This window comes from Diadema antillarum, unplaced genomic scaffold, assembly GCF_040938485.1.
Source record: "Diadema antillarum isolate AM-2024a unplaced genomic scaffold, OU_Dant_1.0 seq00000369_RagTag, whole genome shotgun sequence".
Classification (NCBI taxonomy): domain Eukaryota; kingdom Metazoa; phylum Echinodermata; class Echinoidea; order Diadematoida; family Diadematidae; genus Diadema; species Diadema antillarum.
The window spans coordinates 118,005-133,658 of NW_027271370.1; the positions used below are offsets into that span (position 1 = coordinate 118,005).

The 15,654-nt window shown below is 41.4% G+C and overlaps 1 protein-coding gene across 1 annotated transcript in view; it reads left to right on the forward strand.

The window, feature by feature from the left end:
• Positions 1-15,654, forward strand: part of LOC139731413 (T-complex protein 1 subunit alpha-like) — a 138,435-nt gene that overhangs the window by 105,662 nt on the left and 17,119 nt on the right. The window contains 1 exon segment of the mRNA XM_071642300.1: positions 6,840-6,963. Within this exon segment, the coding sequence (XP_071498401.1) occupies positions 6,840-6,963 (124 nt within the window).

Sequence of the window (15,654 nt, forward strand, 5' to 3'; positions counted from 1 at the left end):
ATACAGAACGGGGGGAGGCAGCGTGTTGCGTTCGTCTCCGTGCCGCACAAACTACTCGCCACGATTGTAAGGCTTTAATGTAATATCTCTTCCCCTGTCAGAAAACAGATGGAGATTTATTCACTTCCTTTTTAGCTTGTTTGAGCTGAGTGGTGCAAAGTGAACTTCTGTGATCACTCACTGAACAGTGTCTGTTCCATGGGCAACCAATCGGATGGGGCCCAAATATCCTGAATTAGCTCCATTTGAATAATTTTGACATTTTCATCATCTTAAAAACGGGTTGCTTGATTTTGACCACACTTGGCAGGAATCATAAATGGATGGAGGGGGTTATAGTTTGAACAAATAGTAGTAGTGGTCGCAGGGGAGCTTCTAGGGCTGGGCCTTAATACCCCAAATTTAGGATGCTTTTGCCCAAGGAGCGTGCAGAATTCCTGGACTCTCTAGATTTTCTAAATGATTTGCCTAAGGTGGAATGACTTGGGTAAGCGCTCGACTTACAGATCTCTAGTTGTAAAGCAACAACATACCTGTTAAAACATTCCTCGATGTGATACAAAAAGAAGTGACAGTTGTGCCTATCCATCACTGCATTCATCATCAGGCGGGCTGGTGTACCTTATCAATCATTTTTGAAGAAGGCTGCTGCCAGCCAGACAGTGAAGTGCTAAGATGTCAGAGGCAATAGCAGCCCATTGTCAGTGGTCAATTTGGAGCAGGCATTTAGGGTTTTCTTCAAGCTGTCCTTGTATCTCTTTCTGGATGCACCTCTGTCTCTGTGTTCAGAAGAGAGCTCACCATACATTGCAACCATAGAGAGGGAAAGGTCTTCCATTCTTGAGACATGGCCAGCCCAGCCCAATTGGGTTTTCATCAGCATAGCTTTGATGCTTGTGATCTCTGCCAGCTCAAGTACTTTGATGCTGGGGACAAAGTCACTCCAGTGGATGTTGAGGAAAAGTACGAAGAACAAAACAAGGGACTTTTCCTTTGTTGACCTCAACAAAGTCTTCAACATCATGAGCAAGAAAGGGCTTTGGCAAATTCAGGAGTGCCTTTGTTGTTACCTAAAGTCCCTCGACATGGTCATCCAACTGCATGAAAACCAACAAGGCTGGGTTAGATATAGCAGTGATCTGTCTGAACCCTTCGTGGCGTAGGGTTCCAATGGCATACAGCAAGGCTACGTTCTTGCACCAATCCTCTTTACTATCTTCTTCAGTATGATGCTCAAACAAACCATGGAAGACTTCAACGACAAAGATGCTGTTTACATGCGGTACTGCACAGATGGCATTCTATTCAATCTGAGGCATCTGCAAACTCACACTAAAACATCAAAGATTAGTTGAATCAAGAAACTGGAAATGAACTCACTGTTGCGACGTTTCGCCAATTATCAATTGGCTTCTTCGGGCGAATGAAGCTCCCGATGATGGAATGGCCCTTAAATAGTGCGAGATTGTGCAGAGCGCACTGGACCTTGTCCAGCGCGCGAAAGACGGCTTGGGATTTTGCGAACGGGCCCGGTCCCAAGCGTGCGATAAATTGAAGCGGAGACCTCCTCTCTTGTTAAGTGTAGGTCTCTCCACACGTTCCCAGATGGCTTCCTTGACGCCCCTCTCAAACCACTTGGATTCTCTATCCAGAATAATCACTTGATTGGTGTGAAACGAATGTTTGCTGGCATTGATGTGTGTGTATACTGCTGAATCCGGGATGCTTTCTGAGTTGCTGGGTCTTCTGTGTTGGTTCATGCGAGCTTTTAGTGATTGTTGTGTCTCCCCTATGTAGAAATCATGGCAATCCTCCTGGGAACATCGGATGCCATAGACCACGTTTCTCTGTTTTTCTTTGGCGACTCGGTCCTTGACGTCAAGGACCGAGTCGCCAAAGAAAAATAGAGAAACGTGGTCTATGGCATCCGATGTTCCCAGGAGGCTTGCCATGATTTCTACATAGGGGAGACACAACAATCACTAAAAGCTCGCATGAACCAACACAGAAGACCTAGCAACTCAGAAAGCATCCCGGATTCAGCAGTATACACACACATCAATGCCAGCAAACATTCGTTTAACACCAATCAAGTGATTATTCTGGATAGAGAATCCAAGTGGTTTGAGAGGGGCGTCAAGGAAGCCATCTGGGAACGTGTGGAGAGACCTACACTTAACAAGAGAGGAGGTCTCCGCTTCAATTTATCGCACGCGTGGGACCGGGCCGTTCGCAAAATCCCAAGCCGTCTTTCGTGCGCTGGACAAGGTCCAGTGCGCTCTGCACAATCTCGCACTATTTAAGGGCCATTCCATCATCGGGAGCTTCATTCGCCCGAAGAAGCCAATTGATAATTGGCGAAACGTCGCAACAGTGAGTTTATTTCCAGTTTCTTGATTCAACTAATCTTTGATCTTGTACTTCGACTGGATGAATGAGAAGAATTTACATCAGTCACACTAAAACACATTTGCAACTTGTCCGTGAGCTGGTCTTTGCAGATGATGCCGCTATAATTGCTCATTCAGAGCCAGCTCTCCAATGCTTAACATCCTGCCTTGCAGTTACTGCTAAGATATTTGGCCTTGTAGATAACCTGAAGAAAACGGAGAAAAAACCGACGAAAAACTTGAATTAAAAAAAGAAAAGAAAAGAAACTAGAGAGGGGCCGTCAAAGGCGGCAGACCCACGCCTAAGTACAAAGTCGGGGTAAACATAATGTGCATTCGGTCATCTACCAGAATTCGGCCACTTAATTGCCAGTGTGCTTTATCACCAGCCAGTGAGTTCTACCAAAGATCGTACACTGAAGTGTACGATCTTTGGTTCTACAGTCACATCACACGCAAATCACATCATTACACATACGGTATTAACACTCATTCACGTACAGGAAAGTCCTTAAGTCTCCTCCAAAAATCCATCGAAAATCCCAAATTCCACCGTCAAAAGTGCAGAATCGGAACTTTTCCAAGCGCGCGCGAATTAAGTCCAGTTTTAAGAGTATTGTCTACACGACGGGTCGCGGAAAAAGCGCTAAAAATCGAGAAATACGCCGTTTTCTTACGGGATATTTTGATTATAGCAAGCCGAGAGTGTGATGATATCAAAGGTCGTATGAGTGTACGATCTTTGATGGTATCCACAAAAGCAAAAAAGAAAAACAAAATTTACGTACCCTCTAGGCAATTACCCCTATGATTAGTGTCTACGGGAATTATTCAATGCAAGGGTTGAATGCAAATGTCTACTGCACCAGTATTCGGCCACCAACGAGCGCCGCAACGTCCCTGGTGCAATTTTGCACCAACAGTGTAGAGCGCGATGCATTTTCAGCGGCCTTGCACACGCATTGACATTGAGCACGCATATCGTGCAGTGTGACTGCGACCGAGCAAAATGCTCCTCTAACGAAAAAAACAATCAATGTTAATTTGAAAAATCATCAAATATCAAAGGTTGTATGAGTGTACGATCTTTGATGGTATCCACAAAAGCAAAAAAGAAAAACAAAATTTACGTACCCCCTAGGCAATTACCCCTATGAAATAGTGTCTACGGGAATTATTCAATGCAAGGGTTGAATGCAAATGTCTACTGCACCAGTATTCGGCCACCAACGAGCGCCGCAACGTCCCCGGTGCAATTTTGCACCAACAGTGTAGAGCGCGATGCATTTTCAGCGGCCTTGCACACGCATTGACATTGAGCACGCATATCGTGCAGTGTGACTGCGACCGAGCAAAATGCTCCTCTAACGAAAAAAACAATCAATGTTAATTTGAAAAATCATCAAAATACGGGCCAGTTTGTGATGACGGAGAACGAACTTTCATAAATCTAGAAGGACATAGTCCCTCAAATAGGCCTAAACGTAAATTTCGGAATTCTTACGAACATTTGAGCAGCGAAGTCGGATCGTTGGGGAGTTTATGTGTTCGTATGGAAAAAGCTAAATAAAGTCTACTACCTTGTAATAAAAGTATAACATAATTAAGAATATACAGTTTTATGCATGCATTTCTATCATTTGCATTATTTCCTTATGTATTTCTGTGTTTTTAATTTCTTATGTATTTTTTGTTTTTAATCTAATGTATTTCATTTTTTTATAATCTAGAAGAGTTTATATGTATTCACAAATGGCACTAACTAAAAAGAATTCAATGAAAATATAGTTTGAAAGCGGTATCTGTATTATATTATTCCAGCCCCCATTGACTTCACCCAAAAACAAATGAAAAAAATCAAATTTTTCTTGACATAGCATGTGAAGATGTGACATAACTCTGTAATCGTACATGCTTGGCACGCAAATTTGGTATCAAAAGTTGTGCAAAAACTCCATTAAGAAAAGAGTCATGAAACAACAGTGCAAAATCTTTAAACTTTACAAAATGATCACAGTTTATGTCAAAGGGGGCCTTTTAACTAACACTGTGAGACTTACTCGCCCCAAAGTGCTCTCATGTCTTAGTAATCATGCAATTAACTGCACCCAGGAGCCCCATACGCATAGCGACCAGCAGCACCATACGCATAGCGTAATGGGGCTTTGCATTGTAGCATTCAGGATCATGACAGATTTAGTATCGCGGGTAAATATCAACTTTAAATTCCAAAAATTTCTTCAATTTGAAGACTTACCAATTAAGTTGAAGTATTGAAAACAGGCTTCGGGCAACGTTTGGTTCTGCCAATAGTCCCTTTCTGTTCGAATTGATGACTGAATGTGACTCGGTCGAGAGGACCTTGGGAGAGCTACATACACTGAATACTACGGCCGACGCATGCGCACACATCACATGCGCACAAATTTCAAATCCATGAACGGATAAGATGTTTGTGTGCGCATGCGCTGGCCGTAGTATTCAGCGTATGTAGCTCTCCCAATGTCCTCTCGACCGAGTCACATTCAGTCATCAATTCGAACAGAAAGGTACTATTGGCAGAACCAAACGGTGCCCGAAGCCTGTTTTCAATACTTCAACTTAATTGGTAAGTCTTCAAATTGAAGAAATTTTTGGATTTTCAGTTGATATTTACCCGCGATACTAAATCTGTCATGATCCTGAATGCTACAATGCGAATCCCCATTACGCGATGCATATGGGGCTGCTGGTCGCAGTTAGCTACAGTGTACCGTATTCGCCGGCGCAAAGGCCGCAGCGCCGTATAAGCCGCACCCCCGATTTGTGCAACGCCAAAAAAAAAAAAATAAATAAAAAATACTGAAAAGAAACGTGAAAACCTGATGCTTGAAGACGAATGATGAAGACACTTTACGGTAAAAAAATACTTAAATTTACACGGAAATAAACAAGTGGGTACCAACCAAAATACGATGTTCTCGCACACATAATATTGTCACACACGTAGATACATCGTTCAATCGAAAAACTCGAACAAACACTCGAACAAAAACTCACCTCCAAATTTTTGCCAGTGAGGTAATAACTTAACAAAAATGAACAAAACACGCTCAGAAGTACGATTGTACTCTGAAAATAATGTGTAGTGATACAAAAGCAAAAGAGAGAAAATGAGGGAAAGGGACAGGAGGAAATCTAACGCTAGAGAACATACACCACAGGTGTGCGAGTTGCTAGTCGATCGAGTCACATTGTAATAGCATAGACAGGTGGTTGTTTGCTGTACATGCAAGTCTATAGACAGCTACATTGTAATATAGTAGACAGGTATTCATGTAATAGACAGGTGGTTGTCTGTACAGTCTATAGACAGGTACATTGTAATATAGTAGACAGGTATTCATGTAATAGACAGGTGGTTGTCTGTACAGTCTATAGACAGGTACCTTGTAATATAGTAGACAGGTAATCATGTATAGACAGGTACTACGGTACATTGTAATAGACAGGTAATCACGTAATAGACAGGTAATCATGTAATAGACAGGTTCTGACAAACACTTTATTACTCATTCTTAGCACAGCGCTACGCTTTGAGCTTAAGTTTTATTTTTGCCTCATTAAAATTTCATAGAAAAGACAAAGAGGACATACTGATGAGGAACAAACACGGAATGCAGCTTTGCTTGTAAGATTTGTATACCGGTATTCATATCATCGGGGGATGGTTGCCTCCTTGGTTGCCTATTGTGTAGTCCCATACATGTATAAATGTGCTAGTTTTTACTCCCGATTTGCCGGGTTGCAGAGACCAATTTTGGTTTTGCCGCCAGATAGGCCGCACCCCGACTTTTCACTTTTATTTTTCTGAAAAATACTGCGGCCTATACGCCGGCGAATACGGTATGCGTATGGGGCTGCACGCTGCTGGTCGCAGTTATCATGCAATGATGGTTTCGTACAATACGTGTACTACCTCGCCGCCGTATGGCGGCGCCTCTGGTACGAAATCATTATTGCATGATTACTAAGACATGAGAGCACTTTGGGGCGAGTAAGTCTCACAGTGTTAGTTATGTGAAAGGTACTTTAACCTGAAACACAAACTAAGATAAGGAAATTCAGGGAAACTTTTGAGGTACCAAAACTTTATATTATCTTTAAAGCACATTTTAGGAGTCAACAAAAGCAAGCACTCACCTGCTACCTTACAAAGTACAGACAGTCCTGTTGGAATATGTTACCCACACCGATTTCTATCACCTTGGCATGGTACATGTACCTTTGTAGCTGCATATGTTTCTCCCAGAGTTTGACTTTTTCCCCTTTTCTTCATGTTTTGACTTTTCTCACATTGGAAAATCTTCTGGGCACACTCACATGTTGTGTAAATGATGTATTATCTCCCTTTCGTTTTCTTTCATTATTATTTTTTTTCCATTTCCGACAAAAATGTTTCCTCTGCAGCCCAGATGGTGGTGACTCTAGCCAACCTTGAGGGAGAGGAGACTTTTGAACCCACCATGGTGGGACAAGCTGAAGAGGTTGTACAGGAGAGAATCTCAGACGATGAGCTAATCCTCATCAAGGGGTAAGTTCATGAATAGAAAAAAAGTGGAACGTGTTCAGCACAGAAAGCTGTGCTTGTATATAAGTGTTATTGGTTTTTGGTGGTCACCCAGATGCAAACATGTATCAATTGCTTTAAGAAGTTCTCCAAATGACACATTGAAATTTTAGCTCACCTGAGCCGAAGACTCAAGTGAGCTATGGGGGGGGGGGGGGGGGGGGGGGGTGTGTGCTCGAAATTGGGGCCTAAATTGTACATTTTCATCTTCTTCTTGAGGGGGGGCCATCGCATATTCTTCTTGGAAACACATGGTCAAATTTGTCACCAAACTAGGCAGAAATGATCACTAAGGTGACAATTACATACTGTACAAAATATTGCTTAAAACAAGAAATACTCTGGAAAAAAAAATTCATTTGTGAATGTACTTTCAAGGTTATTTATGGTAGATCCAGGGGTTCAGTGGGGATCGAAATGGGGGCTAGTTTTTACATTTTGATCATTTTTATGCCTCCGCCACGAAGTGGTGCCGGAGGCATTATGTTTTCGGGTTGTCCATACGTCCGTCCTTCCGTCCGTCCGTCCTTCCGTCCGTCCGTCCTTCCGTCCATCCTTCCGTCCGTCCGTAATGAATTTTGTGGACAGGGTAACTATCAAAACCTTTTGAGGTATCCTAATGAAACTTGGCATGTATGTGTATTAGGGGGTGAAGTTGTGCCTATCAACTTTTGGGTGCACATGCTCAAGGTCAAATGTCAAAAAGGTCAAATGTCAAAAAAGGTCAAGGTCAAATACATAAAATTTTACTATTTCCACCATATCTATGCAATGCCTGAAGATTTTTTCCTTAAACTTAGTGTATACATGTATTACCCAATTAAGATTCTCTGGTGAAAGTTTGGGTCATGAGGTCAAAGGTCAAAAGGTCAAGTAAAAATATTAAAACTTCACCTTTTTTCTCTGAACCTTGGAAATTGTTCAAGGTTTCTTCATGGAACATAGTATATATACATGTACTGACTGGCAGTGATTAAATCTAGAGAATTTAGGGTTCATGGGGTTAAAGGTCAGGGGTCAAAGGTCAAGAGCAACACTTCAAAATATTACTATTTCCCTCATGTTTATGCAATGCCAGCAGGATTATTTTTTTTTTACACTTGGTGTATGCATGTATAACCTAATAGAGATTCTCTGGAAAGTTTTACTTTTCTTTTGTTTTTGCCTCAAAGGTCAAAAGTCAAAGATCAAGTGAAATTGCTGAACTAATTTTTTTCTCCATATCTCAGAGGTGGCTCAAGTTATCTTGAAACGTACTACATATTTATGCATGTTCTTCCTGACAGTGATTATCTTATAAATGAATTTTGGGGTCAAAGTCCAGATGAAAATGGTAACAATTTACCATTCAATACAGAAATTGCACTTTTTCTCCATACCTTGAAAATTACTTAATGCATATAACGTATGAATGGGTCAAAGTCAAGTTACAATTAAAGTCCTTAAATCCCAAATACATGCTCTCCTATTCATCCAATTAAACCTAGGTCATGGAAGGTGAACATTCAACACATTTGTGACAAACTTGTCATTTTAATATTTTGCCAATTTTGTGAAAATGTAATCACACATTGTCCACATATCTATTAGGAGAATCATGCATTATGGCGGAGGCATACCAGTCGCCATAGCGACATTTCTAGTTTTAAAAACTACATACCATAGTCAAATTTTCTAAATACAGGGTACTTATACCAGTGTAATAGAATGTACAAATGATTACCATGCCTCCCATGGAAGCCTTCAAAGCTGCCCCCCCCCCAAGTTTGCAATGTTCTCAGGTAATAGTCTGCAAGGATGCATAGAAGGTGAACTTGCGATACGTGAGTGAGCGCGAGACCCTTGGGTCTCTTGTTTTGTTAATCATCAGATGGAAGTACAACATTTGTGATTCTACATCCAGTAGCTGACCACGTACATGTATGTGACCCTGCACCACAAAACCAACAAAAAGTTGCCAGACATGGATATTTCGCTAAGGGCAGATTCTGAGAGAGCTGACTCTAAGCTTTAAGATGATGTGTAACTCAGTTCAAATGGACTCTCCTAATCTATCTAAATATTGGAAAGAAAACACTCTCTGAAAAAGTGTTAACTGGGAAAAGAAGCTTTGAAGTAAAGGGTCTATTCAAACGCTTAATCTTTAATAAGCCATGCTAGCTGTGGGACAAATGGGACAAAAAACAGGATGTAAACCACCGTAACAACAATAATGAAAGGATTATCAGATTAAAGCCAAAACATACTTCTGGTACGCCTGCAAAAGTTGTCAAATTTTGCTCCCCAAATATGAACGTATGCCTAGGAAATGTGCGGAATAACGCTGTAATAACAAGATATTCGATGGGTAACGAAGAAAATGCGAAATATTAACCAAAAAGGTTCAGTCTCAGAACTTATCGAACGGGGTCAGGCTAAGCTCGGACTCGGGGATAACTTGGCCTCTCTTTGATAGCGGGCTGAGTTGTATTGGTTGTCCCTCTGGATTGTACAGTGTTGTACTATGGGAGCGGCCTGTATGAACTAGCGCTTTGCGTTCTGGCTACTCGCAGTAATGGTCTGAGTTGTTACAAGCACGCATCAAAAAACCTCTTTGGCGCGCATGCAAAATTAGTGTGCGCCTATCAAGCACCTCTAAAAACAATCAAAGACGCTTGATAAACAACAAAAACTTCAAAGACAATGCGACTCAGCAACTGAGGTGATGTACGTATAGGCTTGAGGACCGCGCGCTGTCCATTTGTTTTGTACAGGATTAGCGCGCACTTTCCTGTCTGTTCAGTTAGGCCTCGTTTGGTATTATACAATAGGATATGGCGATCACGAACTGCATGTAAATTGTCGGAAATGGGGTCGAGTTTTCCCCGAGACCGAGTTAGTCTGGATCCTGCTGGTATAAAAGTCGGTTTTCCGACTTTTATTATTTTTCTCAAAATACTCCAAAACGACTCATCATCCCGGCAAATTGCGTCAATCAGGTAAGTTTCTTTGTAGACTCTTTCGATATATTTCAAGCAAATATGAAATGGTGCCAGACGGGTTCTCAAACCATTACCAAAACAATGTTTTCACTTTAAGCTGAAATTGTGACTGCGCATCGCAAGACCAAGAAAAAGTCGCACACACTGATTTTTGTGTGAGGATTAAAAGTAGGTGACATGGGTTAACCTAGCCAATCTTGAGTTTTTCATATATTCTGAAAGAGCTAGCCTTTTACATTATGCTGAAGGTTAGGATCATAAACTGAACAGGAAATTGTGTTCAGAGCAGTTTTTTTTTTTAGGATAGTGTGATTAGGTGTGTCTTATAGAGGTGCCTTTTCATTTCATAAAAGCTCTGAATACACTGTTCCCTTTCAACACTTAGAACATTAGAAAGGATGATGCTACTGCTTTGAAGGTTGGCATTAATCATGGACAGAATGTGTTGATAAATCATGCTCAATTTCAGCTTGATTTGATAATCCCTTCATTGTTGTTGCTCCTGTGGTTTACATCCTGTTTTTTGTCCTATTCATCACCCAGCTAGCATCGTTTGGTAAAGATTAACCTATTGAGGACAAGTATACTCGGGCAAGTGTCTATGAGAAATGCATGTTGTCGCAAAATTAGTCCGTCTTCAACGGGTTAAGCTTATGAATAGACCCTGTACTTCAGAGCCTCTTTTCTCAGGTCACATTTTCTGGAGTGTGTGCTTTCTTTTCAGCATTTAGATAGGTTAGGAGAGTCCATTTGAATTGAGTTATACATCATTTTAAAGCTTAAAGGGATCGTATAGTTTTGGTTGAGACCTAACTGCAGGTTTTTAACATTTTTGGGTGAGATAATGAGAAACCTCTTATGAAATATGAAAGAGCATGTAATTCCTAGAGGAATTTAAAGTTTATTTCATGAAAATTGGTTTTGAAATAGCCGAGATATGCAAAATAAAGCAATCCTGATAAAAGGTGGGACCCACCTTTTATTCTGATCGCTTACCCCCGCCACAAATAGTGTGAAGGGGGTTGTAGAGCCCACTAATGTCAAAATCGCCCACTAATGTCAAAACAACCACTAATGTCATAACACGTCGACGACAAATGTCATAAAAACCACTAATATCATAACACGTCGACGACAAATGTCAAAACAACCACTAATGTCATAACACGTCGACGACAAATGTCAAAATTTCCATTTTTACTGCAAATGTCATAACACGTCGACGACAAATGTCAAAATTTCCAACTTTACTCCAAATGTAATGACGCGTCACAAGGGCGGATCCAGGAATTCCATATTAAAAGGGGAGGTGCCTTTACAAAATCAAAGGCTGGCGCGACCCTCCCCCCCCCCCACCCATTTTATTATATTTATTTTTGATTTGTTGACAAAATAAAGAGAGGGGGCACTAAAGGGGGATGCGCCCCCTCTAAATCCGCGATTGCGTCAACTACAAATATCAATATTGGATTAACCACAAATGTCATAGCACATCGACCACAAATGTCATAACGCGTCACAGGGGCGGATCCAGGAATTCCGTAAAGGGGAGGGGGGGCGTCTTTACAAAAATCAAAGGCTGGCGCGACCCACCTTTTCTTACTTTTGTTTCTGCTGGTTTAACCTAATATAGTGAGGGTGTACCAGACGGGGAAGCGCCCCTCTCGATCTATCATTGCGTCAACCAAAAATGGAAAAACTCATTGCTTGCATTACAGGGGCGGATCCAGGAATTCCGTAAAGGGGAGGGGTCTTTACAAAGTCAAAGGCTGGCGCGACCCTCCCCTACCCCATTTTCTTCTTTTTATTTCTTTTGTGTTGACGAAATAAAGAGAGGGGCACTAAAGGGGTATGCGCCCCCTCTCAATCTGCAATTGCGTCAACCGCGAATGTCAAAATCGGGGATTAACCACAAATGTCATAACACGTCGACCACAAAGGTCATAATGCGTCACAGTGGCATATCCAGGAATTCCGTGAAGGGGAGGCGCCTTTACAAAATCAAAGGCTCGCGCGACACCACCCCATTTTCTTCTTTTCATTTTCTCTTGTTTTAACAAAATATAGAGAGGGGGCACCATGGGGGATGCGCCCCCTCTCGATCCATGATTGCGTCAACCGCAAATGACCAAACTCATTGCTTGCATTACAGGGGCATATCCAGGAATTTCGTAAAGGGGAGGCGTCTTTACAAAGTTAAAGGCTTGCGCGACCCTCCTCCCTCCGCCATTTTCTTCTTTTTATTTCTGTTGTGTTGATAAAATAAAGAAAGGGGGCACGAAAGGGGGATGCGCCCCCCTCATAATCCGCAATTGCGTCAACCGCAAATGTCAAAATAGTCGATTACCGGTAACCACAAACGTCATAACACGTCGCCCACAAAGGTCATAACGCGTCACAGGGCGTATCCAGGAATTCCGTGAAGGGGAGGCGCCTTTACAAAATCAAAGGCTAGCGTGACAACACCCCATTTTCTTCTTTTCATTTTCTCTTGTTTTAACAAAATATAGAGAGGGAGCACCATGGGGGATGCGCCCCCTCTCGATCCATGATTGCGTCAACCACAAATGACCAAACTCATTGCTTGCATTACAAGGGCGTATCCAGGAATTTTGTAAAGGGGAGGCGTCTTTACAATGTCAAAGGCTGGCGCGACCCTCCTCCTTCCCCTATTTTCTTCTTTTTATACCCCCACCACACATAGTGTGAAGGGGGTATATAGGAATCACCGTGATGTTGGCCGGGCGGGCAGTCGGTCGGTCTGTTGCAAAATCTTGCGTCGTGAACTCCTCCTACAGTTTTGAAGCAATTTAAATGAAACTTAGGGTAAATGATGATATTGAGGTATAGATGTGCAAGACATGTTTTTTGTGTTCGTGGGACAATACGTTGCCATGGTAACCATGATTTTACCCAAACCTTGTGGATTGAATAACTTCCATAATATTTAAGCAATCAATTTCAAAATTGGTATCTATGATGATCTATAGGTGTAGTTATGCAAGACACTCTTTGTGTTTGTACGTGACAAAGCATTGCCATGGTAATTGCATGTTTTCTTTGAAATCTTGTGGAGTGAACAACTTCCACAGTTTTGAAGCAATTGAAATCAAATTTGGTAGGCTTTATGGCCTTTAGGCATAGATGTGGAACACATAATTTTTGTGTTTGTCAAACAAAGCGTTGCCATGGTAACCATAATTTTACCAAAACCTTGTGGATTGAATAACTTCCACATCATTCAAGCAATTAAGGTCAAATTTAGTATGTATGATGATCGGCAGGTGTAGTTATGCAACACACCAATGTGTTAATATAAGAAAAATGTGTTGCCATGGTAACCACTCATTTTTGTATCAGTTTGAACCATTTGATTAATGAAGGTGAAATTTGGTGCGTATAATGCTCTTTAAGTGTAGTTTTGCAAAATGTCCTTTGTATTTGTATCAGACAATGCGTTGCCATGGTAACCGCATGTTTTTTTTTTAATGCCTCCGCCACGAAGTGGTGCCGGAGGCATTATGTTTTCGGTTTGTCCGTCCGTCCTTCCGTCCGTCCGTCCTTCCGTCCGTCCGTCCGTCCGTCCGTCCGTCTTTCCGTCCGTCCGTAATGAATTTTGTGGACAAGGTAACTATCAAAAGCTGTTGAGGTATCCTAATGAAACTTGGCATGTATGTGTATTAGGGGGTGAAGTTGTGCCTATCAACTTTTGGGTGCACGTGCTCAAGGTCAAAGGTCAAAAGGTCAAGGTCAAATACATAAAATTTCACTATTTCCACCATATCTATGCAATGCCTGAAGATATTTTCTTGAAACTTAGTGTATACATGTATTACCCAATTTAGATTCTCTGGTGAAAGTTTGGGTCATGAGGTCAAAGGTCAAAGGTCAAAAGGTCGAGTAAAAGTATTAAAACTTCTTTTTTTTCTCTGTAAATTGGAAAATTGTTCAAGGTATCTTCATGGAACGTAGTATATACATGTACTGACTGGCAGTGATTATCTAGAGAATGTAGGGTTCATGGGGTCAAAGGTCAGGGGTCAAAGGTCAAGTGCAACACTTCAAAATTTTACTATTTCCCTCATGTTCATGCAATGCCAGCAGGATTAGTATTCTTTTTTTTTTACACTTGGTGTATGCATGTGTAACCTAATAGAAATTCTCTGGAGAGTTTTTTTTCTTTTCTTTTTTTTATTGCCTCAAAGGTCAAAAGGTCAAAGATCAAGTGAAAGTGCTGAACTAACTTTTTCCTCCATATCTCGGAAGTGGCTCAATTTATCGTGAAACTTACTGCATATCTATGCATGTTCTTCCTGAAAGTGATTATCTTATGAATTTTAGGGTCAAAGGCCAGATGAACATGGTAACAAATACTATTCAGTACAGAAATTGCACTTTTTCTCCATACCGGTACCATGAAAATTACTCATTGCATTAAATGTATGAATGGGTCAAAGTCAAGTTAAAGTCCTTAAATCCCCAAATACATGCTCTCCTATTCATCCAATTAAACCAAGGTCAAGGAAGGTGAACATTCAACACATTTGTGACAAAATTGTCATTTCAATATTTTGCCAGTTTTGTGAAAATGTAATCACACATTGTCCACATGAACTATCTAGACCTATTAGGAGAATCATGCATTATGGCGGAGACATACCAGTCGCCATAGCGACATTTCTAGTTAATCCTGTGGAGTGAACTTCTTCCAGTTTTCAAGCAATTGAAACCAAATTTGGTAGGCATTATGGCCCTAAGGTATAGATGTAGAACACATAATTTTTGTGTTTGTCACACAAACCGTTGCCATGGTAACCACAATTTTACCAAAACCATGCAGATCGAATAACTTTTCCATCATTTAAGCAATTAAAGTCAAATTTACTATGTATCATGATCTAGAAGTGTAGTTTTGCAAGACACCAATGTGTTAGTTTAAAGAAAATGTGTTGCCATGGTAACCCAGGCCTCGAATTAACCGACGGCCACCGACGGCCATGGCCGTCGGTGCCCCTTTCGTTGGCCGCAATGCCCTTTGTTTTTTATCAAAGTTACGGCCAAAAAAAATGTGCCCTTTTTCTTGGGGCCGTGGTGCCCTTTTACGGGGAATGAAAGTTATTATCTATGACGTATAATATGCCCTTTCTCAAAGTCTACACTTTAATAAGCTTGAACAACTTTCCTGATCTCAAATATCATACCTTCAGTTCACTTGCATCCCAATATATCTGATTCAAACTCAAAGTATCTTTCCGAGAGGGACGTGTACGTACATGTACGCCCGACCGGCTTTTACCATCCCGACTGCCTCCGCAGCGCAGCGGCCATAGAGTTAATAGCTAGTCAGCGCATATTCAGATAGAGTAGTAAAGAGTGAACACCAACTTCACCAAGAAAAAAGAAAAATCCCACGATGCCAAGGTGCCAGACTGGGGAATGGGGATGGGTGGAGAGAGAGAGAGACCAATCAACAGAAGAAACCGCGCGTACTGGCGCATTCTTGGAGGTCATGAACTGTCTGGGGTGTTGGAGATGAACAGGGAAAGAATGTTTAATTACTGAGTAAAGATATACTGTAGCTCAAGTCGAAGCCCCAGGGCGAAGACCCAGGATTACAAACGTAATGATTCTTTATTTCTTATCACTCTCCTGCGATTTTGAGGTGTTAGTAGAG